Here is a 26446-nt window from a genome sequence, read left to right as displayed (position 1 = left end):
TCCTTTCATGATCCTGTGTAAAAAAATAAAGAATGCATAAGGGACATAAAGGAATCCACCAATGATTGGAGACAGGATTTTCTTTACATTGTCTAATAGACTCGTTTATTATTGTAAGCTGGTAAAAAGAGACTTATGATTCGTGTTGAAGAAAGAGTTATTTGTGCTTGATACATTGAAGACACTGTTCAAAAGCAGTTTGTCCTTATAAAAGGATGACCCCTGTAGTAATTCTTAGGCAAGGAGGGACAAATTCAACCAACAAAAAGCACATCTCGCCCCGAGTTCCCCATGATTTCTCTACATATAGCAAAAAAATACACATCAGGAATTTATTTGAACATGCACATCAGTGAGTAGCACAGTTCCGGGCTACTCAGGAAACAAAAGGGAGAATATCAGCATTACCTAAATAAAAAAGAGAGGTGAATTACACCATTTTAATTGTCTTTAAAACACGGATAGGAGGAGCAATTAAAATAGCGTCCTAAATAGTACTAGCTAATGTAGATTACATAAGTATACAATATGATTCAACTCAGAGTGCTCTGACAAGCATAAACCACCAGTTCTAGAAAACAAGGCCCAGATCAACTGCTGAGAAAATGTTAGATCCAGATGTAATAAAAGTTACTTTTATTTCAGTCCTGAATGCAAAACACAAGTCACATGTGAAGACAGCATTCTAAAAAAGGTGGCTCTGTTAAAGCAAGGAGGCCGTTTCCTTTTGCATTTTTATAACGTTTGAGTTCTCTTGCCGACATTTGCTTTCTCTACCCTTCCTCCCCTGAGCACTAATTTATCAAAAAAACAAAAAAAAAGAAGAAGAAGATTTCAAGGTGCAAGTTGTACATTCTTATCATTATACCGTTTCATCTCTTTCTGGAAGACAGTATTACAATCAGTATTACAAGGTTAATTATTTTTCTCTGAATATCTGTTTCACATACATGTATTTCAAAATCAAAATGTTGATTGGGAAAAGAAACCTACCAACGAGAGAGTGATGCATCATACGCTTCCTATTGTGCTGTGTGTCTTTCCCATCCCTTCTCCCTTTCCCTGTAAAGAGCTGTAAAAAATTTAAGGCAGATGAGGTATATTGCTGAAGGAAAAAGTTATTTTTGAAAAAAAAACTCAAAAAAATTTTATTCTGCCCTTCTACTCAAGAAAGACGACTCAACTATAAATCTAGTGCTAGAAAAAAGCAGGAAAGACACCGTTTGCATGTACCTACTATGTCTTCTATTTCTAGAATGGCTTTTTGTTAATTTAATACAAAAAATAAGCACCTTAAGCTATGAACAAGAAAAGAACTTCATTATTAGTGAGTCTAGAATCCAAATGGAATTAAGAACACTCACTCAAACTCTTTCACTCATTCTCACAAAGGCCAATGCTACTGATTAGAATTGTAAAGTGCTGTACTTAGTATAAACACTGTATACACTGCAGACACTGAAAAATAACCCTCAAGCACATTGTGTTATAGTTCCAAAAATATATTTACAGTCTATTACAAAGATTACAAATGGAAGTGTCTAGGTGACTGTATTACGCTAATTAAAATTATTTTACAGATTATTTTTCCTTAGGGACAAAAAACATTTTAGTGAAATTAAAATGATTTTTTCTAGTCAATCAAAAAATAAATTAAAATATCAAATAACACTGTACAGTGATTTAAAAGAAAAAAAAAAGGGGGGTGGGGAGGGGCTTGGGAAGCAATCAGTTTGAGTTTTTCTATAGCCATCTTTGGTCCTAAATGTGGGAAAACACATTATGTAGCACTGAAAATACCTGTTCTTTTGTGATGCTCTGCAAGTAAAATAGAAAAATATAGTGCATTTTCAATGTATTCAGAGCCCACTACAGAGAAATGTGTGTACAAAACAAGACAGTATAAATAAAATTTACAAGTTTTACAAAGGAACATTTACAGGTTTTGTTTCTGTTGTTTGTTTGTTTGTGGGTGCCCACATTATCAAACAAGACCAATTATGACCGATCCCTGGGATCTTTCTCTATTAAAATAATTATTATAAACAGCCCAATTCTCTTTGGAAATACAACAGTTCAATTCTGGGGTAGTTCATGATTTTCATAACTTTTGAAAGCATTACTCACAATAGGTATACATTCCTGAAATAGCTATAAAGACACATTTAATTATTGCTTATGAAATTCTAACATAGTAATCAAATAACATGATTTAATAAATAAAGCTTTAAAAAAAAGCCAGATCCTTCACCTCTTCCTGACGTGGTAAAAAGAGTTCTTTCATTAAACAAACTTATCACATCAGTGTTCACAAATAAAAATACTCTTTTTTTTTTAAACTGCAATGGTGATATTCTGTGCAGCAAATTCGTTTTTGAAAGGTGAAAATTGTGAACTGCCCCTTTTATCATGCTTCAGAGTTCTAACATAAAACTTAATTCTTCCCTTTAATGTTTGGACTGCATTAAACAGAATAGGATATAAAATATATGCCAACTATTTCTCCTAAATTTCCTAAATGTTTGATATTGAAAAAATTGTGATGTGCTCAGATTAAATTTTAGATAACACTGGATAGTTCTTGCTTTCAGAGATTTGCCTTCACCAACATTCTTTAGATGAAGTGCCTTATCTTTTTTTATATAATCATAAACCTACAATTTGAGTGTTTATTAAATTCTGTCTAGTAAAATCACTCTATAAACAATCTGCTAAAAGTGCCTTATAGTATTTATGGATCATTATTGCTATTTTCATTGAAAAGATAGTGTTGTCAGATCCTTACAAAAAAATTTCTTTTTAAAAAATATCAGAGTGCTTGGCAACTTGCATTTTCTCAACTACCTGCCAATTAGCAAACAATATCAAAACAGCACTGATTAAACAAAATTAAATGACATAAAAGGGATACCAATGTTCTGACAGAGATATATCTTCAATCATGCTATTTCTTTTTAAATTTGAGATTCTTTCAAAGGTACCCAGTGTAGTAATGTGTCATAGATTAACACTAAAAAGGTCCAAGCTATAAACAATTTTCTAAAAGAAAGTCCTTATGAAGAATAAACACAAATGATTTTAAAAAGGAATAGTCTGAAATCACATATTTAAGGAAAATATTTCATTGATTTGAACAATAAGATCATGATTTTATTTGACAAATATATTCTTTCTTAAATTCTTTATGTACATTTTAAAAAGTCTATCAGATAAAAAGGAGGTTAGAGAGCTCAAGGTGTTTGGATGTTTTTCAGGTAGTACTTTGTTTATTGTCACTGCTGTTTTCCTGGCCACCGGTGGTGGATCCTAAATTCCCTTTTTATATATTCTGGTGGCACTTAGGAGTTCAAGTCTGTAGGTGCTTCTTAAACCTTCAGTTCACTGCAGGAAGGACCCAGGACGTCAAGTGTCTGCTAGCAGCATTCTATGCATTTACTGAAGGCCAGTACTGTTCTCTTGGGGTCCATCGTCTCCCTCATAAGGGAGGAAGGCTCATCACACTTGGATGCCAGTTCCATGTAAATGGAGCATTTGCGCTCTCATAGTCTGAATGCTGCTCATGATTTTCTTTTGATGACCCACCAGCGTGATCCCTAAACTCATCACATCCCTGAAAAAGACAAATGCACTTGATTGTTAGTTACCATACAAACATTTTATTTCATACTCAACTGTCATTAACTTTTTAATTAATCTGTTTATCTTAGGGGAACAGGATCTTATCTTAGAGTTCTTGGATATTAGGATTCTACTCCTTCACTGGGTTGGATTGGCAACCTGCACCCACATTCTTCTCTGTAAAAATCTACCACTCAGGTTCTCAATGTGTCAATGATAAGTTATTTTTAAACTGATTTGACCTTTTATATAAGAAATTATCTTCTATACAGTTTTGATTCTTTTTTTTTTTTAACTACAAGTCTGTAGTACTCTTTGGAATAAAAGAGAACAAAATTTAAAAAAAAAAGGTGTCATTCTAATTAAATAGATATTCCCTAAGGTTCTGACTGTGGATGTCTCAAATACAAGGTAATCCAACATCAGCAAAATCAAATTGATGACAGAAAAGTAGAATTTTACAATTCTTGAACAGAAAGAAACTGAGGGACCATAAAGTTCAACCCTTCACTTTCAATATAAGGGAACTGAGGTCCCACAACAAATTCAAGATAGAGCTGGGACAAGAATATTTTCCTAAATTCCCTGTCCTTATTTCAAGTCTTTATAGAATAATATAAAGCAGAAGTTTCTTTTCTAGTATCCTATATTCCATTTCCCAGGGCCTCTTGGGATGGTATCTTGTGTGTGTGTGTGTATGTGTGTGTATCAACATTTTTTTCCTGTTGTACATAAGCATGTATGTATGCACACTCAATATTGTACACAAATAGGGCCATACTGTGTAAATTGTCCTGTAACTTGTGGTTCTCATATTACAACATATTTTTGCAGCTTTCAAAAGAAAAGAGAGTATCAAAGTCCCAAAGTTATTATTAACTTAAGGTAAAGTTATATTATGTGTGTGCTCAGCCGTGTGTGATTTCTTTGCGACCCCCGTGGACTGTAGCCCGCCAGGCTCCTCTGTCCATAGGATCTTCCAGGCAAGAATACTGGAGTGGGTTGTCATTCCCTACTCCAGGGTATCTTCCTGACCCAGGGAACCCACATCTCCTGCATGTCCTGCACTTCAGGCAGATTCTTTACTTCTGAGCCATAAGGTAAGGTTAGGAAATATTATTTGAAATGTAGTATTCTTAAGCCTATGTGAAGTTTAAAATGTTTAATTGTTAAAATAGGATACAGTGTGAATGGAAACATTTTTTGGCTCTAGCAGATCAAGAATCATCAATGATCAAGCAAAGTATTATCTGAGTTTAGTTAGCATGTTGTAATTCTGAGCATATTATTGCTTGTATTCTTACTTTAGTTCAATCATTTGACTACTTATGGGAAAAAATATTCCTTAAAGTGTACGATGCCTGTGTTTGATAGTTTAAATTTGCTATAAGCCAGCTATACCTGTGTATGGACTATGCTGCAAACCTCTCCTGCTAGGCCAAAGGACTGAGCTTAGGTACCTAGAAGTAGTTAAAATATAGCAACAGTGGAGTACTGTGGTATGTCCTCGCCAAGGTCTAATAAGACTTTGAGAAGCACAGTGTCTCAGGAAAGTAGACTGCTTTGGAGAGACAGGTGTAAATATATCAGCTCTACCCACGTGGTGCTTAGCAGAAAACCAACTAAGAGAGCAGGCACAAACCAAAATTCATGTACGTGCCATTTCCTTACATGCCAAGAAAGACTACATGATTGCCGGCTTTCTTCTTATGTGAAAAAATGTGAAACACGTCTCCCAACAGTACATCCATAGCATCCCGCTAAGAGAACCTTCATAACTGTTTCCCATTTTCAAACACACTGGCTCAGAGGGACTGCACTGCCCACACGAGTTACGCTGCAGCCCAGGTAGCTGAGGTCCAGAGACACTAAATGTGTTTCTACATCATCAGTGATGGGGCTGGAAAGAAAAATTTAGTTTTTTCACTTCCACTTCATAGCAATTTCCAATTGTTTTTAATCTTCAGGTTAAACAAATGAATCAATCAATCACATAATGTTTGTTTGTTTGTTTGTTTGAACGTTTGTTTTTAACGTTCAAAGCTTAAGTTAAATTCTTATTATGGTTAATTGAATTAAGCTTCCTTGAACTTCTCAGAAAGTGATCATACTGAATTTCATAATGTACTTAGATAATGAAACTGAGATTTTTTAATGTTTGATACAAACATGGTGAAAAAAAATTCTCTTTTGCAATGGAGAAAATTTCCCCAGTGACTAGGAATCTAAATAATAAAAGAGGAAGTCTCACTGGTTGATGTGCAGAATACTGACTATGGAGACAAATCAGACACCACTTACTAGTGAGCCAGTTTAGGGCAAATATCTAAATTCTCTGAGCCTTAGCCTTGTTGTGTGTGAAACCACTGACTTAACAAAATTATTGCCATGAAGGTTGAAAAAGATAACGTGTTCAGAAGTCTGATTAGCAAAATGCCTGGGACATGGTAGGCACTTAGATAATTTTCTTCCTGCTTTTGGGGTTCCTGTGTCTTTAATAGATGGAAGATGACCTAATGTATAATGCTTGAATTGACCCGATACATTCTCAAGTATAATTTTACAAGTTGAAGCTTACTCAATAGTCATCCTGGCCACTGATTCAAGGGAGTTGTAGCCGGCTGCTGTGAAGTTATCTTTATATCTTTCCATCTTAATAGCTTGTAGCCATTCTCCAACTGAGCAGAAGGTAGTGAAGTCAGGAGTGTTTTGATCCAAAAGAGGGCTTATTGGCCTGGGTGAGAATAAAACAGGAAAGCAAATTTTTTCATGAACTACTAAAGAAAGCATGTCTTGGCTCCCAGAAAAATAAGGATATATGAAATAAAATTACATATTTTAATTGATGTTATAGTAACAAATAAACAGATATGCTAATAAAAATCTAATGTGTAAAGGTTGGCCAATAACTACAAACTCCAAATGGATAAGCAACAAAGTCCTACTGTATAGCACAGGGAACTGTATTCAATATCCGGTGATAATCATAATGGAAAGGAATATGAAAAAGAATGTATATACATGTATAACTGAGTCACTGTGTTATAAGGCAGAAATGAACACAACACTGTAAATGAACTATACTTCAATGAAATAAATTAAAAAGAAAAACTACTAACTCCAAAATTTCTATTTTATTTAGATATGATGACTAGCAGATAGTATCTTCCATGTATTTTTCAAAGTACAGCCAATGACATTTGTAACCAGTAAATATTTGTTAATCTGCTTCTCTGAAACTAACTGGGAGTAAAGAAAACAAAGACTTTCTCAGAGGGTGCTTCTGAGAACATAATGCATCCACTGTACTAATGGGCCTCTTGGAAGCACCTGTGAGTTCATGCTCCTTTATAAGGGCCTGACCACACTACAGATACAGTGCAACAGGTTTACCGGACAACAGGAGCTGGATAACTACTAATCCACATGACCATGGGGCAAGCCAAGTGTAAAACATAAATGGGGTGTTTAGGCTCTTTTTAATGAGCATACCTCTTAAATCATATATTGAATTACCTTTATAAACTTTAACTTCATGGAATTATTTTACTATTAAACTTGAAACCAAACAATCCAACAGATAATATGGATATAATAATAATAATAATAATAAAACTAAGGCAACAGCAATAAAAATACATGTAATAGCAATGGTTTGAAAATGCAAAATGCCACTAAATCACACACATCTAGTTGAGAAATTTTTCTAAAATGACGACCAGTGCTATTGATTCTAAATTTTTCAAAAAGCAATAATAATTAATAGGTCTGTTTCAAACTGATTTAACTAGGTTAACCACCTGAAAAGAAAGAAATAACTTCTATTAAAATAACAAATTTAATATGAACTTGAATAATTTAACACATATGTCAATATGCTGTTGGGGTGGAGCTGTGGAGATAAATGGTTCATGTGAATTTTTGAATTTCTCCCAGATTTCATTTCCTTCGCTATTTCTTACCTACTACATGTTCCCAGGGGTGTCTTCAGACTATTTGGGTTTCGAATCATTTTATCTAGAATTCCAACTATCTGTTCAAACTTTGGCCTTTCAGCACGTTCCTTCTGCCAACAATCCAGCATCAGCTGGTGAAGACCGGCTGGGCAGTCCATGGGTGCTGGCAGACGATAACCTTCTTCTATTGCCTTTATAACCTAATAGCCAAAAGGATATTAAAATATTACTGACTGAGGTTCAACTAGAATAAAATGAACTGCCCAGGAGGCAAAGTGATTTATCCAGATAAGAGTGAAGCACACTGCTATGCGAAAGACTTACTTTTTTTTCCCAAAACATCCATGAATATTAAGCATGTTATTAAGGGGTGCATGAAGCTCAGGGTATGATGACATTTCCTAGTTAATTCAGCAATAGGGAGCAGCAATTAAGTTCACCCAGGGTGCAACAGATGGAAAATTTTTTAATGTCATCCCAGAGGTTTTCAAAAGGGAAGATGTTATGGAATGATTTTATTGTATATCACTGTGCATGTACATATTTTTTCCGTACATTTATGAATTCCTCGTTGTAAAAAGAAGTTCTGAGTTACCCAGAAGTAGTCCTGCCCTGAAAGTTTCACTTTCTGCAGAGTTCAAATGATATTATTTCAACAAGACATCCAAGTATGTGAATGTACTCTGACGGAGAATGCTCCAAGCACACTATTGTTTTAAATAATATGAAGCTCATACACTTATGGACTGTATGGTGTTACAAGATACAGTTTTGTTCTAGAACTGATTTGTATTGTTCATAAAGCTATTGTATCACTTCTCAACTCTGAGTCCAGTGACCTCAAACAGGCAGATTGAAACCACCCTTGGGGTATGGAGTAGAGATAGGGTTATACCAGGAAATAGGGAAAGGTTACAAATCAGAGTTTGCCCACTCAGAGAGCCTGGCTGTTCAACTTCATCAGCACATTACTGTCTATTTATACCTAATAACAGCTTAAGAAGCTTTGAATGGTAGTACAAAATAAGCCTTTATAAACATTGTGCATGGCAATCAGTCCAAAAAATATTTATTTAGACTTGGGTTTTTGTTTACATGGAAAGCAAAAGTAGATTTTAAAATCAGAAATTATTACAAATCTGAGTGGCACAGGGAAAATAATAGGAAGGCAAAAAGAAAAATAAAAACAAAATGAGGACTTGTAAAAAATCAAAACATTATTCAAGGGGGATTAACCAATCTTTCCATGCTAACATAATAGTAGAAATGTAGGGGAAAAAATACTGAAAAAAAAAAAGAGGTAACTCTGAGTTTTTTAAGAAAATAGGACTAAAGTAGGCAGACAAAAGCTGTCTTTAAGAAATGTTGATGAACTTATTGTTTGCAGGGAAATATATCCTTCGATGCTTGCTGACATTCAAAATTAGCACATTTAAATATAAGAGGTTGTAAGATGGAATAAGCAAAGTAGCTAGCATCAACAATTTTTCGAGAAAATTCTTAGTATAAGAACCACAGTGTTCACTTTTCTTTAAGGGAAATTTATACATGCAAATTGATAAAGTTAAAAAGGTTAAAGAGATAAACTTAATTACAGTAATTTTTGAAAGTTTTCATAAATATAAAATCCTCAGCCCAAACTCTCCCCTGATCACTAGGTGGTAGATCCACCAGTTTATTAGACATCTTCCCTTGGACTTTCATAGTAACCTCATACTTTATTTAAAATTGATTTTTTTTTTTTACCTTTTCCCCAAAACTCAGTCTTTCAATTAATGACACTTCCAGTCATCCCAGTCAGAAAAGCTGAAGTGAGAACAATCTAGAGTTTCTTTTATGTATAGTAAATTAGTGACCACTTGCTGATGATATTACTTCCTAAATACAATATATTCAAGTGAGAGAAGCATTTTTTCATATATGTATATGGATCTCTCTGCAACCTTTTGGCGGTTCCTTGGTGGCTCACTGGTAAACAATTTGCCTGCAGGAGACATGGATTCGGTCCCTAGGTCGGGAAGATCCCCTGGAGAAGGAAATGGCAACCCACTCCATTTCTCTTACCTGGAGAAGAATCCCACGGACAGAGGAGCCTGGTGGCCTACAGTCCATGGAGTCTCAAAGAGTTGGACACAACTTGGCAACTAAACAACAATATGGATCTTGTACAGTGCTGTAATTGGAAATGGCTTTATTCTGAAAATTAGGTTAGTGGGTTAGTATAAATTAATTCTGCTTATGTATTTTTGTTTTAAATATGATTTACCCTAAAGATTACTATTAATTTTGCAAACAGCAATTTTTTAAATGTTACCTTATATTTGTTTCATTAAATTGGTATTGGAGGGATAGGAGGAAGTATTGTAGAAAATACCACAAATGTAATAGATTAAAATAAAACACACAGAAAAGATATATATATATATGTATATATATACATATATATTTATTCTTTTAGCAAAGGAGCCATTATCCCATAGTTATGTGGCGGTCTTTACAAAATCTCACATTATGGGATTTTTCCGTCTGTGCTTTATTTTGAATAAAAGCTATGGAGAAAACACCTTGGCCTTTAGTCACTTTAATCAGTTTTGATATTGAATGCTAACGAAAGTCATATGACTGAATTTAAAATTTTTTCCTGTTTATGACTCTGTAACTACTAATGCTGGATATCATTGCAAAAATTCCTATAAAATATCCTTTTAAAAAGCACACTAGAAAATATACACACATGGGAACTCTGCAAAGATCACAAATATTTAACTGTAGGAGGAATTCAATTAAAAAAAAAAACTTTTAAATGCAAAGAATTTCATGTGGCTTTGTATAACAGTCCAGGGACATCACTGTTCTAGGATTCAAAACTGCTCTATGTTAAACAAGTTAGATAAAAGTAAAAATAACGTGCTTTGGAAAGCTGGATTAAGTTATTTAAACAGTGGCTCAAGTTGTGAATAAGTAAATAACTAGCAAAACTTGATATATTTAAAATGACCAACTAACAAACAATGGGATTGACATTTTTTTTTTTAACTGGGAAAAGAGTGGCTTTCTTCATATTTGAGGTTGCTTGTATTTGAATATATATAGTATTTTTCTGAATTCACAGGACTTTATCCCCAGACTCATAAGATTGGAGCAGTGTTTATCATTTTCTACCACCTCCTATTTCCCACTTGTAGATTTTTCTCAGAAGTCCTGAAAAGAACAAAGCAAGTAGAAAAATCTTCCCTTTCTCATTTCCCTCTAATTAATCTTTTAAAAGTACATCTAAACCTTACCATGATTCTCCTAACATAGTACTCTTCAATAGCTCTCCAATTAGAATTCTTTGGGTTTGAGCACAATATAGTCTGAAAATCTTTGTGCCAATGACTAATGTAGAGTACCATTAAATAACTCCTACAGGAATGAAAGAGTTAATGAGCTTCTATAGTTATCCTACTGCATTACAGAAATTTGCCAATGCCTATTATTATAACAGAGAACATTTATCAATACAAAATGACACTTCTAGCACTCCAAAATACAGTGGTTTACACATTTTTAAAGGAGCATCAGCCAAACAGAACATTTAAAATAAGAGATGCTCTCAACTGGCAATAGATTTAGGGACCCTAAAGTTCCTAAAACAATCATGCTCCTCCCTACAGAGGCACCAGAGATGTGTGCTGGGAACCTTGGCCTCCACACAGCACGGTGTTGCTGTCCAGTCAGTGAGTTGGATCTGACTCTTTTGAGGCCCCCTGGACTATAGCCTGCCAAGCTTTTCTGTCCGTGCGATCTCCCAGGCAAGAATACTGGATTGGGTTGCCACTGCCATTTCCTTCTCCAGTGGATTTTCCTGACTCGGAGATCGAACCCGCGTCTCCTGCATTGCAAGGCAGATTCTTTATCGCTGAACCAGTGGGAAGGCAGTTTTGTCATAATTCAAGGCAAGCCTGTTGAAGATAAACCCACCTCATGGGATGATGATTCAGGCAGGACTGAAGCTTTGAGGCTCTGCAGGTTTTATTTGGTTAGCCTGCCAGAAAAACAACTTATCTTTTTAAGGATACAAGAATTATAGTAAATATTTATTGAATACTTACTATATGATTAACACTGTCTTAATTATCTCATTCAGTCTTTACAGAAACCTTATTAGGCAAGTATTATTATATTGATTCCACAGACAAAGAATTAGAGGCACTGAGAAGTTAAGCATGGAAAACATCATAGAGCTGTTAGTAGAAGGGACAGAATTTGACATAGGCTGTCTGACCAGAGCCGATGCTGTTAAGAGCTGCTTATATTTCCAATTGGGAAAACAAAAAGTGCACTGTTGCAAACAGTTACATATTCTCAGAAACAGCAAAACACACACACTAAGATCCCTGATCCTTCACTTCTTAAAGCATTATGTAATTATCCATAGAATTCATTTGAAACAACTTTTTTGTAAAATTACTAGAACCCCCTTGGTTTTGTCTGTCTAGATCTTATTTTAGTATTCTAATAAGAGTCAAAGGACAAAAGAAACACATTGACAGCAGTTTCTAATTCTAGATCACTCCTATAAGAAAATGAAGTGACCAGGGTAAATGACGTTGTAAGGGACACTTATTTATCCGTCAGGGGATACCCCTTTACTAGAGATGTAAAGAAATACTCAGAAAACAAACTCATTCACTTGTCGAGATGTATTTCAGTATTATTACTAAAATATAACCATTGTAATTAAGAGAAAAAGGAGCATGGACAGACCCCATGATAATGGGAATGTAATAACTCAAAATATGATATAACATGATTGGCTTCTGTTCTTCTGTTGTACCAATGTTCATCTCATTAACCTCATACAAACATGACCCATTTTTATGCAATTAAATATTTGGACCCCACATACAGAATTATGACAAAGTTTTACCAAAAAATCTACACTTCTTTTCTATCATCATATAAAAGAAATCAAAGTAATAAATCAGTCATAACTTTTAAAAGGAAAAGTTGAGGGCTCACAATTTAGCTTAGAATAAATTTAGTTATAAGCATATTATGTTTTCAAAGCTTTCAAATGTCTTTTCATGGACCATTTTAAGGAATTACCTTTATGTCTCCTATCTTTATGAAAGCTTAATCTTTTATTATCCTTATGACTACCAACTAGTAAAACTAATGATGTATTGGCCTACCTTGAAATAAGAAGAAACAACTTTGTGGAAAATAATAAACAGAAAAAAAAAGTAATCCATAGAATAAGAATTTTAAAATTTCATAATTTGACTATGAACATTACATTTGTACTAAGACATAAAAGTGAAGTGAAAGTCGCTCAATCGTGTCCAACTCTTTGCGACCCCCTGGACTATATAGTCCACGAAATTCTCCAGGCCAGAATACCGGAGTTGGTAGCCATTCCCTTCTCCAGGGGATCTTCCCAACCCAAGGATCAGACTGAGATCTCCCGCATTTCAGGCAGATCTATACCAGCTAAGCTACCAGGGAAACCCAAGAACTGGAGTGGGTAGCCAATCCCTTCGCCAGCGGATCTTCCCGACACAGGAATCGAACTGGGGTCTCCTGCATGGCAGGCGGATTCTTTACCAGCTGAGCTACCAGGGAAGCCCATGTAAATTAAGACATAAAATCAATTAAAAGCTTCTGTGAATACCAAGTGTAAGTATTTTCAATTTGTGTATTACTTTTTCTATTTGACTGCATTTATACACATATGGTTGCTCTTTGGAAAGTCATTAATGAAAAGGGCTAACCACCTACGAATTTTAAAGAAGAATGAAACCTGGAGATGTATGGGAGAGCCTACTCTCCTGACTTTAATCGCAAATGCCTGGATTCTAACTGTTTCTATTGCAGTTAAAACTCATGGACGTTATGGGCACATGAAAAACAATGAGCAGTAATCCTGGGATTAATCTTTTTGGGTGTAGGTATCTCCATACATAAGAATATCATTTTTTCCTGAGATGGTCTTGTTCATTCCCCTCTGTAGATTGTGGCCGAAGGCCCTGGCAACTGTCTACCTCATTGATTTTACAATACATTTGCCCTCTATATCCTGAGACTCTGCATCTTCAGATTCTGCATCCATGGATAAAAATACTCAAAAAGAAAAAGGAAAATCAGAACATTCCAGAAGGCAAAACGTGAATCTGCCACATGCCAGTTACTATTTGCACAGCATTTACATTGTATTTATACCTATTTATATAATATTTATATTGTATTAGGCATCGTAAGTAATCTGGAGATAATTTAAAGTATACAGGAGGGTGTTCACAAGTTTAGTGCAAAAACAATGTCATTTTATCCAAGGGACTTGAGTATTCGCAGATTTTAGTGTCTGCCAGGGTCCTGGATCCAATGTCCTATGGATACTAAGGGACTGCATACTCAGTCACTTTATTTATGTCGGACTCTCTGGGACCCCATGGACTGTAGCCTGCCAGGCTCCTCTGTCCACACGCACGCATGCCCTCCTCCAGGGGATCTTCCCGACCCAGGGATCGAACCCATATCTCTTGCATCTCCTGCATTGGCAGGTGGATTCTTTACCACTAGTGTCATCTGGAAAGCCCCCTACTAATAAGGAGCACCTCTTTTTGATTTCTTCAGAGTAACCACAGAAACCCCACTTTATTTAGTTTTCAGCCCAGAGTTTTGTGGAGTTCCTGACAAACTTAACTATTAACTTAGGTCTTGATTTATCTTGTTTCACATGTCTTCAGAAAAGTCTCTTATAATCCAAGGTATTTGAAAATGTGAGGGTTTTATAAAATCCTTGACAAATTTCTAGCAACTAAATTTAAATCATATAAAGTGATTTGATTCTTTCAATCTAATCTTTAAAATATTAATATCTCTGAAGAATTGATAAAAGCATAATTTTCAGAAAAATAAAATGTAGTCACATAAACAGAGGATTTCCAGAGACATCAGGGAGTTGGTAGATCATTTAAGTCTCTTCATAGTCTCCTACCTGAAGACTCCAAGTAAAAAAGCTTTCTCTAGAGAATTATTTTTACTACAGTAGAATTCATTATTTTAAATTCCAGTTTTTTCCACCGTTTGTATATTGAAAATGAAATATATAATTGCTCAAATAGCAGTTTCACATAAGTATAAAATAATGAATATTATCCTTTAAGAAGAATGTTAATATCAATGTCACTATAAAACCTGAACTGTGTAGGCAATCTCTTGCATTTAAATTTAATAATTTAGACCTCTGCAGTTGAAAAAAAAGAAGAAAGATGGTGCTTAATGTTTTAAGTCAGAATTAAACACTGTGCTCTTAAAATTTCATTTGATCAGTAAAAATATTAACACTTGACAGATAAAATATATATTTATGATATTTGATTTTCAAGAAAAACAAATGGGAATTCTAAAAACTAAAATAGAAGATATTTATTTTTTTCTTAACCATTTCTATTATTTGTTTTTAAAGGTTAAGTGAACTTTAAATTTAAAGTTATCTTATATTCCTGTCATTCCTTTATGTTTGAATCTAGTATAGAAGGAAGGTGTCAAAAGAAATGAAACTCTACCGAGTGTCTAGGGAATGTAAATATTTCTCTTTCTCTGCCCCAAGGATTTGTTTGCCCACATTTTGACAGTCCATGAAATCTTTGACACTGAGACCTGTCAAATATTAACAACTTTGCCTCTGCCAAACGGACTCATCATTCAGACTTTTATCTTCAAAAAACCAAAACCAAAAAAAAAAAAAAAAAAAAGAAACACCCCCAATAAAAATGTTTTATGTCATTATTCAACTCAAAATAGTAAATGACTTTTTCAAACCTCTCCTTCTTTTGGCTATGAATTTTTTAGTCAATGCAGAAAGTTGTTTAAAAAAGTACTGAAAATCACCCTTCCAACAAACAGTCTGATTTTAGTTGTCTAAAAATAACTTACTAGTTTTAAGAAACATAGGAACTTGATAGGGAAAATTCTAAAATAAAAAAAAAAAAAATACTAATTTCATATAACAATGATTATGATCCTTTTATGAAAAATAACTCAGTTTTGACCTTAGTCAGCTTCTATTGTTACGCATGTTTATAATATCTCAAGAATTCAGCACTTCAAACTGGTTTGCTTGTCACATGCTTCTTCTCAATGATAATATAGACTGTCTTCAAGCATCACTTATTTTTTTTTTTTTAACTCTATTCTTCAAGAGCGTGCATGTTTACCATTTCCAAACTCCTTAAAACACTTTTTTCATCAATTTGCCCCAACCTAGTCTTCATTTCAGGGGCTTCCCAGGTGGAGCTCGAGGTAAAGAACCTGCCTGAAAATGCAGGACACTTGAGAGACGCAAGTTCAACCTCTGGGTTGGAAAGATCCCCTGGAGGAGGACATGGCAACCCACTCTGGTATTCTTGCCTGGAGAATCCCATGGACAGAGTAACAGGGTCGCAGAGTTGGACATGACTGAAGCGACTTAGCACACACATGCACTGTTCATTTCAGATCAGTAATAATGTATGGATCTCTTTTACAGGAGAGTGACTCAGTTGATCCACATACACTTGACTAAGCCTTTGTTTCTGCACTTTCCAAAGTGTTCCCTTGGTGAATTCTCTCCTCAGCTATGAACCGAGGTCTTTTCCATATTTCCAGTTCAATGCAGGGTGCCTTCCTAGATTTTACACTTACTCTACTTCTATCTAAATTTCACTCACATTTTCAATAAAGACATATGAATCTGACAGTATTTGTAAGTTTCTGCCTTACAAAAATGTTAACTGTATAAAATTCAACTTATAGAAGTAAATATTTAGTTGCACTTATGCTATTGCTGTTGTGCTAGCCGCTCAGTTGTGTCTGACTCTGTGACCCCATGTACTGTAGCCCACCAGGCTCCTCTGTCCCTGGATTCTCAAGGCAAGAATACTGGAGTGGGTTGCCATTCTCTTCATCAGGGGATCTTCCTGCCTCAGGGATTGAACCCAAGTCTACCTGCATTGCAGGCAGATTCTAAACCATCTGAGCCACCAGGGAAGCCGTTATGCTATATTGTTTTATAAATGGTCTCTTGGAGTGAGATGTACACACCAGAGAGCTATCATCAGTTTCTTTTCTCAAAGGTTAACAATGTACTTGTTGCCTTAGTAACAGAACACTCATTTAATAAGTTGCATTTTTAAAAGAAATTTCCCAAGATATTCCCATTGTGATTATATTCTAAAATATTTCTATGAAACACATATTGGTTGTTAAATTTAGGTTATCTCAGGAAATTAAAATTTAACTAAACCAACCAACAACATAATTTAAATAGATTTTATCAGGAAATTAAAAGCAAAAGAAAGATAAGCTTCAAAGACAAAATAAAACACAGCCTTCCTTCTCTCCCCTCCATAAATGAATCTTTTACTCAGGTGATTCTCCCACTACAGCTGTTACTTTTATTACTTTTATTAATAATCAGCATCATTACTTTTATTAAAGAAATATCCTTTTCCGGCTTCTATTACGTCCAGAGAATTTAAATGAAAAAGAAAAAGCAATTCTTCAAAATGAAGACAACAGAAAATTAGTTGAACCACTAATTTACAGTAATTATTATGATAATTTGTGGTAATAATCATGAAAACTCAGCAACCATGAGTTTTAGATCTGTAAAAGTTTCTTCTTATGAGCCATTACCTATAAGTTCCCATAAAATGAATATTAATGCATTAAATCCTTTTTGTTTAAGTAGTATAACACCTACATCTTGATTTGACATGTCCCAGTAAGGTCTCTCTCCGTAAGACATAACTTCCCACATGACTATTCCATAGCTCCATACGTCACTGGCTGATGTGAATTTCCGGTATTGGATGGCTTCAGGTGCTGTCCACCTTACTGGAATTTTTCCACCCTGTATTAAAAGAAATTGACATTTTAGGTATTTATAATGATATATAAACCATTTATAGTAAAACCATAAAGCTAAGCTAAATGCCTGTGTATTTGGTTGATAATTCATCAGTATCAGGTCTATTCATCTTGAATTTCTCCAAGTGTAGTTAAAGTTACTAACTTGCTTTTTAAATGTCATGGTTAAGTTTTCAATTCTAAGGCAAATCAATTAAGGACTTACGTGGTTGTAGGGCCAGAGTCTAGTCAAAAAGACAATAACAAATCAGGTAAAATAACTACTAAAATGGAAAGAAATATTGGAATAATAGCATACAAGTAAATCCTCATATATTTTCCTTTTTTCTAATCTTGGAAACTTATAAGGATTAGCATAGTTAATATTTTCTTAAAATCTTGATTATAGAGTGGGATTATATTTTTCTGCTACAACTATAACCACTAGTAACCAAATGTTGTATATGTATATTATATACATACAAGCATCCTAATATGAAATAAGCCATTGATATTCTTATCATTACTTCTCCTCTTAGTCTACATGAAGACTGTAAAAGTGATGATGATTCTTCCAAAAGGAAAAAAAGTCACAACAACAAAAGGTAGAGAGAGATCAGTTTGTCTCTTTTCTCCTGTTTCGTTTTGTATTATTAAGCCCTGCTTTCTTGGTAGGAAAATTGGCAGGAATATGAAGAGGCGCAGTAATAGACTTTTTCTTACAGTCGTTGTATAGACAGCTTCGGGATCGTCCTCTATAACCCGGGACAGGCCAAAATCTGACACTTTACAAACAAGATTGCTGTTGACAAGAATATTGCGAGCTGCAAGGTCCCTGTGAACATATCCCATATCAGCCAAATATCTCATTCCAGCAGCAATTCCTCTCAGCATTCCTACTAACTGAATGACTGTAAATTGCCCATCGTGTTTCTACAGGAAGACAAAAATGAAAGTCCAGTTAACCATACTTTGAAAAGAGAAAAAGATTACCATGAAAAATGTCTGTACATAAGTGATTTTCTGTCATATTAGAGGAATTACTACTTAATTTTCTACAGAATATAGACATTTGTAAAAAACAACAGGTGCTGATTTAACTTGATAGTCAAATAATATAAAAGAGTTCTAGTAATCATTTATTTATATTGATATGTAACTGGTATTAATTAATAATAGCTTCAGAGCATGCAAATCCAAAAGTATATGCTAATTTTTAAGTCAAAGTTAGGGAAAGTGAAAGTGAAAAGTGAAAAGTGAAATTCGCTCAGTCCTATCCGACTCTTTGTGACCCCACAGACTATACAGTCTATAGAATTCTACAGGTCAGGCATACTGGAGTGGGTAGCCTTTCCGTTCTCCGGAGGATCTTCCCAACCCAAGGATCGAATCCAGGTCTCCCACATTGCAGGCAGATTCTTTACCAGTTGAGCCACAGGGAAGCCCAAGAATACTGGAGTGGGCAGCCTATCTCTTCTCCAGCGGAAACCCAGGAATCAAACCAGGGTCTCCTGCATTGCAGACAGATTCTTTACCAACTGGGCTGTCAGGGAAGCCCCAGAATAAAAGCACAGATCGTCAGGAAGTTAGGGAACGGAATATTAAAAAAAAAAAAAATCCCTGACAGCTAAGCATTTTACCCACTTGCTAAAAATTTATATAAATAGTCTAAAAATATATAAAAGGATGAAGACACATATACTAGATTTTTTTCTCCAAATGGTAAAAAAAGGAAGGGTGAAAAAATTTTTGAGTAAAAATGGAGAGAAATTAAGAGGTAGAAAGGGATTGTACTGGCTGACTGTTTTCATCTTCTACTTTTCATTGTTGCTGTAGGTTGGAATATTACTTGCCACAAAGATTCCCTGAGGTAGATGTGCTAATAAATGGGGTTGAGAACTCTTTGCAACCAACTGGCCACCATGTATTTCTAATCTATTTTTAACCCAGAGATTTCTCTAGTTGAAATCCTAATACGATGCAAGCCAACAGCGGTCTGAATAGATGAATTTGCTAAGTGATGCTTTCTTCTAGAAAGTTGACAGCTATGCATATTAACAAGACACAGCACGCATGTCAGAATCCTCTAAATGCTTATTAATCTGGATTGCATGTTCCATTCTAGATCATGTATGATGATCTAGATCTGCATATTCTCTCTTCCTCTATTTTCTCTTTGCCCTTTGAAAAAGGTTAACACCTCTCACATTCTTAGATGAAAAGTCTGAACATAAAAATATGTATGTTCAGAACTTATTATTTATAAAAATAACATACTTTAAAATGTTAATAATTCATTATTTTAAGCTTGATGTTCATATAACACTATAGTAGAAATGGTTCCACAGAACAGAGTCCTACCAACATTGAATGGTTATCTCACTTTTTCTCTGTATTACCTCTGTATTTCATTTATAATTGTAAATTTGAAAAAGTCAAATGCTATCTACAACAAGTATTCCAATTACAGGGCTTCCAGTATCCTCAGTATTTGTTGTAATATATCAATGGAAACTATTTTTAAAATGACATTATATTGCTTAAATGCTCAAAAAAATCTTTCTCAATCCAGTCTTAAGACTTTTTAAAGCTGCTTTTGAAAGACAATTTTGTGACCTGTTCAAGTTTCTACTGTTCACATTTTACACTGCAAAGAAAAGTTCAGAAAATTACATTGGTAACAGGTATAGTATATTTAGAATGGGAGAATAATTTTGTTACCTACCCTGAGAAATGCATCTAGGGCTCCATTTTCCATAAATTCTATTACAATCATGACTGGCTTCCCTAAAATTAAAGAAAAAAAAGATATATATATATATATGGGAAAAAAAAAAGTGTTGCTTCCAAAGCTGTAATGTAAACTTCAGATTTATTCTGTTTCTCACTGAGATAAAATACCTAGTGCTCTTTTGAAAGACTGACTGGGTGAGTGGTGAGTATTTCTAACATTTCTAGTGCTGCTGCTAAAGGCAGAGTTATTAAGTGTCTATTTGGAACATAGTCATGATTGATAAAATTAAACAATAAAAGTTAATGTGTTTTTCTGACTCCTGTTTTGTGAACAAAACTCAGAGAAAATGACACTTTACAGAAAATGGAAAGACTAAACTGTACTACATTTATGACTTTTGAAGATAAATGAAAATATCTGTCACTCCATCTATCTATCAAATTTATTCTTTAATTCTCAACCAGCATTCATTTATCCACTTTTTGCCTGAGAGGGTAGCACAAAAGAAAATTATTTTAGTCAGTTACACATCCAAGGAGAAATTCATGAAAAATATGTAGTGTATTTACAATTTGATTTCTTAGTATCTGTGAAATAACACTGACAGTCCATTTGGTAAATGAAATATATTGTCAATATGTACCTCTTGTAACAACCCCTTCCAAATGGACGACATTCGGGTGGTCAAATTGGCCCATGATGCTGGCTTCACATAAGAAGTCTCTCCTTTGCTTCTCCGTGTAACCCACTTTTAGGGTCTTTATGGCCACTGCAACGTCTCTTTTCCCTGGGAGTTTCAAACGGCCACTGCAGACTTCTCCAAATTCTCCTAGAGTAACAGAACAGGCAGGTGGATTTTAATTACAGAAACATCTCCTCTCTCAGAGTAACTGCATTCAATTCTTTAAAAGCACTTTTAAACTTTTTTAACTGTTACACAAACTACTAATTTTTTAACTGGCTTAAAAACTCTTTCAGAAACAACAATTAGGTTTGAAATACACTGCAAAATGTACACTGTTTTCTGGAGTATAAGGGCACATTAGCAAATTCTGCATACTGCTATTGTTTTCAGGACTTGAAATACCAATACTTCTGAAAGATTTAAAAATCTGGAATTCTTATGTATTTAGGTTTGCTAGATGTAAGGGACTTCATCCAAACATATATAATTACTGTGAAGATACATTGTACACATAGAAAATAATTTTCCTTTTAAATAATTAATACATATTAATTTTCTACATGAAATTAAACAGTACAACAGCTACAAATATAACAAAAAAAAATAAAAATGAACGCTTAGCAGGAAGATGATAAATCAAGTCAGAGGATGTATATTCCAGCAATATTCACAACATTCTAATTATTTTAAATATAAATTCATATCTTGGATGGGCCAGAACTATTATGAAATAGCTTACAATAGAACAGTATCTTAAAAATCCAACAAGAGACAAAAGATACACAATTCTCTGCACCACATGCTTCTTTTTCACTTTTTTTCTTAAGATTTCATAAACAAGTACAGGCTCATTGCTTCCAACATTTCAGGTAAATGCAAAGGTTCTATACTTGAGGTATAATTATTTGCCTGTCATTATGATGTATGACTTTCGATCTTGGCTAAATGGAACAGCTGAACAAGGAAGCTACAACAGCCTTACCTGCGCCAATCACACGCTCAATTTTAATACAGGAGGCATCTAGCTCCTTGGCGAATTGATGGACAGCTCTATTTGGGTCCTCATAGGTTTCAGGGTCAATGTAGGTTTTGGTGCCTGGAAATTTAACTGTAATGATGTAAGAAAGCATGACTGTGATGAAGCAAAGCACTTATTGTGCAGTCAGCCCAGGAATTTCATTATGCAGAGTGCTCCTTGGAACAGTGAACTTGCTTCCACATCACCTGATTCACAGCAGTTTTAACAGACTACTTCAGTCTGCAGGCGTATAGGTATTATCTGCAAGCTTCTATAGGTAACATAGGATCCAGCTCATAGGTGACTAACTGAATTGCTTTTCCAGTAAATCAACAAAAGACAGCACCAAAATTCTCTGACAAGACTCTTATCAGACTGGAGGTTTAATTAAATTCACTGCTATCATGGCATAGTTCAAGCCATATTGAGGTTTGTAATGGACTTGGAAACACATTTGTAAATCTATCAGTCAGTCAATCAATCAAATTAATACACTGGGAAAAGAAGACATTTCATTTACAGGTAGCCTACTACACTGACAGTAATATTAAAAACATTTAGACATCTTACTTATTCTTTTGATTTATTTTTTTAAAGACCAACCACCGTTGACATATACATAAAATTAATACAAGCTGTGAGGGACTGCTATCACAAAACCAGAGAGAAATCTACTAAAGACACAGTTTCTTCTTCACCTTGAAGGGCAATAGAAGCCAAATGTACAAAGTGCAGAATAAAGTTAGAAAATTTACAATATTCCTGGGATCTGCTAACCATGTATGACAGCAATTTGAAAGAGGAATGGTTTATATGAACTTTCAGCTATAAGGCTCTGGAAGTTCTTAACTGCTATGGGGAGGTAGTCAATACACCTCAGAAAAGGTAGTCAAGATTCAAACAACATAGAATCATCTTAAAAGTTAAAAGTGTCTTAAAACGCACCCAGAAGCATGCAGGTAACAGATAATGCTATGTCAACTTTAAATCAATTACAATAATGTATTCCAAATCTAATCATTTGGTTAAAGACAAAGATAAGATAGATAGGCATATATGTGGTTATATTAATGCAATGAAAATAATTACACTATATCCTCAAACAAAAACTTTATTGTTTTTTAACAAAGCCACTGAACAATCTTTTCATTAAATCTTACTATTTGGAGAACAATATATTTCTTTATGTATTACACTGCAGCCTAACTGTGCTTATGTCATCACATCAACTTGAAATTATATTTTTAAAATAAACACATAACAAACAAAAAGAAGCAGAATGTATAAAGGAAAAATGGGATTTAAAAATCTTGATTTATTCTGTTGTAGTTGATTGTTTATCCAAAATTGATTGTCTTAAACAAGTACTGTTGCAGTTTATAAAACTGACAGATGCTCATTTGTTACTAAAGCTGAACATGAGAAAAAAACACAAGAAGAAAAGAGAGAGGGGATAGAAAGAGAAAAGAGAGAAAAAGGAGTACAGGAAAGAGGGGGGGGAAGAGAAAAAGAGAGAAGGGAAGAAAACAATAGGTTAACCTCCTAGATTGGCAGGCAGATGGAGAATGAGCCATCTTCTCCTTTTTATTCTTTCTTTCATTTTTTTTTTTTTTGTTTGATTTTGCGATAAGGGAGCTAGATTGGAGGTAACCTTCTGCATCTCAAACGGGTCTCTGATGGTTCTTTATTCAAGTTGTCACAAAACATTTTGACAGGCCAGAGCAATTTTGGCATAAAAACATGAAATACTGCCCAGCTTGGATTCGAAGACATTGTTAGAAGAAATGGTAGGAGGAAACAAAATGTAAATTGGAATTGGTTCACTAAACTCCTCCATTGTGTTTATATCTTTAAATGCAGCATTTGGGGCCATGGAGAGTGGAGGGCACCTGATACAAATGACTGGATATTCTATCAAACTCAGTGCTCTAAGAGCTAGTTAAATGGTTGCTTTCATGTTTCTGTAAAAATTCAATCTGGTGTCCTAGCACCTAAGAAAATTGTCCATATACTGAAAGAATAAAAGGACACCAACTTGTAAATAGCTGGTGACCACAGTGTTGTATTTTATGTACTGTAAATACAGTCATAAAATCAAATAAAATGCCTGGTTCTCATCAAATGACAAGAAAAGATATCCTTGTAAAACGGGTGATTCAAAAATATCGAGGATTTACCAAGATAGGATATCTTAAGTGTATTTCTTTCATTATTCGTTTAAAAATGGATGTTTTAAAATAACAATTTTGACACAGTTTCTGAATATTTTGGTTTGTTGCTTATCTTGATTTAAGAGTGTGAGCTTTTTGTGTTTTAATATCTCATTTACATCTTTCATGAATGTTAAATATCTTAAAACCACCATTGATATTTTGCTCTAGAAATGAAAACTGTTTATATATACAACAAGTTCCAGTTTATCTTTTCTATGTTAGCAGGTAAAACACGCAGCTTTATTTTTTCTAGTTACAAACTGGATGTCAAGTGTGAAAAAAGGGAATGACATCAAAATATTAAAACTGAATGATGATAGTTAAGCAGACAGCTATACAACCTGTTTCAGGCAAGCCATGTTTTAATTTACCTGCAGCATTAACTTGCAAGCTAAAAGCAAATGAACTAAGAGGCAGTATTTGATCATTTGGGGATGTCTTGGACATCCTCAATAAGCAATGAAAAGTGACATACTGATTAAAGTATTATTAAATGATTCTTCCATCAAATTATCCACATATGGGTAGAATCTGGGATTCCAGGAACTACAGTCTTATGTTAGTCTCTTCTATATATGTTTACTGGCATCTATATACAAACGACACAAAAATTAAGGCATTCAAGTTTTGATCCTCTCCTTCCTGTCTGGGGAAGTGTTAAAAGTATTCTCTCATGTCATGAAAAAGAAAAAAATATAACTTCCACTTTTTCTGCATATCCTTTAGCTATAAATAGCCTATGATACTCTCATCACTGGGACTTGTCACAAAATCACTGCCTGTTAGCAAGAGGAAGCACCAACATTAGGAGTATGTCAATAATCCCAGGAGAGGGGTCATAGAATCACATGTGTTCAGTCATAATCAGGGGTAGGCTTAAGTTCAGTGAGGCTTAAACCTTCTACAATTTGGGATATTCTCTTTAAGAGAAAAGATTCTACACATAACTTGTTAGGACTCTTCCAGGGCTTTGAAAGGAGTATGCAGAAGTGAGGGGCCCTGAAACTTAATCATCATGATAAAGCCCCCTCTGGTCATAACTTTTACTATAATTTTTAGAGTCATAACACCCTCCCTGCCTTCAGCGGTTCGAATTCTACAGTTTCATCATTGATTTGAATATGTATTATGTAAAGACACTTCTCTTTTGAAAACTAAAGTCAAGGGAAGTATTGGTTCAACAATTAATAACATGCTGAAGAAACTTAGGAATGATAATGGTGTTCACATTGTGTTTTTTCAACCACACACTTCCTTGATTGATGCTACATCTTCCCATGACTTAAGAATCGGAACATGAGAATATCTTCTTAAATACTGACACAAGAATTTGATGACTAACATAAAAATAGATGTCATTCTTAAGCTATTTATAGGAAATTTATCTACCCATGAGAAATTTTAGTAAAGAGTATGGTTACTAAGAAAAATTATACATAAAATTATTTTCAATGTTTTCAAGGATTAAAAATAGGAATACTGGATTTGGATAAGAGCATCATCCACTGGATTTTACTTTGGCTGCAAAAAGTCAGCATTTACTCTCAAAGCTCTCAGGGTTTCACTGGCCATCCATGTGCAGCAACAATAAGATTAATGCAGTTGAGCATCTATTTTTTTTGCTTCCCTGAGCTATGATATAATTTCTAAAATGAACTTTAAGAATCAGGTAGCTCAAATCCACAGGAAAACATCAGAGGACTTAATCCTCTGATATTTTGTATCTCAAAATATCTACCTGTGATGGCCAGTTTATAGTAGATGGACAGAGAGAGGCTCCTTAGTCTAGTTTTTCATTATAGCATCATTCATTGGGTAGAAAAAAGGGCCTATTCTTCTAAATTGAAATGAATTCCTGAGCTAGAACATGGGCACATGCAACATTTAATGAATCATTATTAGGATGATATGAAACACTTGGGCAAAGATTGCAAAAGGAACAATTGTGACATAAAAGCTGCTGAACATCATTTCAGTTATATTAAAACTTCTTATGAGAGATTACATTTCTGAATATATTTTTAAAGAATTCACATTATATCTTCATTCTACATATTTGTTCAAGTGCTTTAAAGCAACATTTTGAGCTCATGGTATATTTTCAAGCCTGAGGCATCAGGAATTTATTCATGCCAATACTGACAACCAGATTTCTGTATTAACTGGGGTAAATAAATAAAGAAAAGCCAAACACTTACAATGAAAGTAAAGCTCTTCATCCCCTTCTTGGTCAGCTTTGCTATAACCACAGTGCCTGGAAAAAAATAAAATTTTTGATGATCTCAATCAATAATGTAGCTTTGTGTATTTAAAATTCATATGATATATCTTAATTATTTAAGAACT

The 26446-nt window shown here is 34.3% G+C and overlaps 1 protein-coding gene across 5 annotated transcripts in view; it reads right to left on the bottom strand.

Annotated features, from left to right (window-relative positions):
• Window positions 1–77: 77 nt before the first annotated feature.
• The window catches only part of EPHA7 (EPH receptor A7), a 193319-nt gene continuing 166950 nt past the window's right edge, over window positions 78–26446 (bottom strand). For 2 of the 5 annotated variants that reach the window (XM_020881864.2, XM_020881866.2), the window contains exons 9-17: window positions 26299–26354; window positions 21852–21977; window positions 20828–21013; window positions 20176–20237; window positions 18174–18383; window positions 17305–17454; window positions 7581–7774; window positions 6197–6352; window positions 78–3610 (exon numbers count right to left, since the gene is read on the bottom strand). In XM_020881864.2, coding sequence (XP_020737523.1) covers window positions 3496–3610; window positions 6197–6352; window positions 7581–7774; window positions 17305–17454; window positions 18174–18383; window positions 20176–20237; window positions 20828–21013; window positions 21852–21977; window positions 26299–26354 — 1255 coding nt within the window. In that variant the 3' untranslated portion in view covers window positions 78–3495. Of the gene's footprint in view, window positions 3611–6196; window positions 6353–7580; window positions 7775–17304; window positions 17455–18173; window positions 18384–20175; window positions 20238–20827; window positions 21014–21851; window positions 21978–22453; window positions 23300–26298; window positions 26355–26446 lie in introns of those variants that run through there. The other 3 variants (XM_020881865.2, XM_070450105.1, XM_020881867.2) reach the window with 2 other exon arrangements.

This window comes from Odocoileus virginianus, chromosome 19 (assembly GCF_023699985.2).
Source record: "Odocoileus virginianus isolate 20LAN1187 ecotype Illinois chromosome 19, Ovbor_1.2, whole genome shotgun sequence".
NCBI classification, from domain to species: Eukaryota; Metazoa; Chordata; class Mammalia; order Artiodactyla; family Cervidae; genus Odocoileus; species Odocoileus virginianus.
Note: the sequence above shows the minus strand (reverse complement) of the source record. Positions and strands in the feature narration are given on the sequence as shown.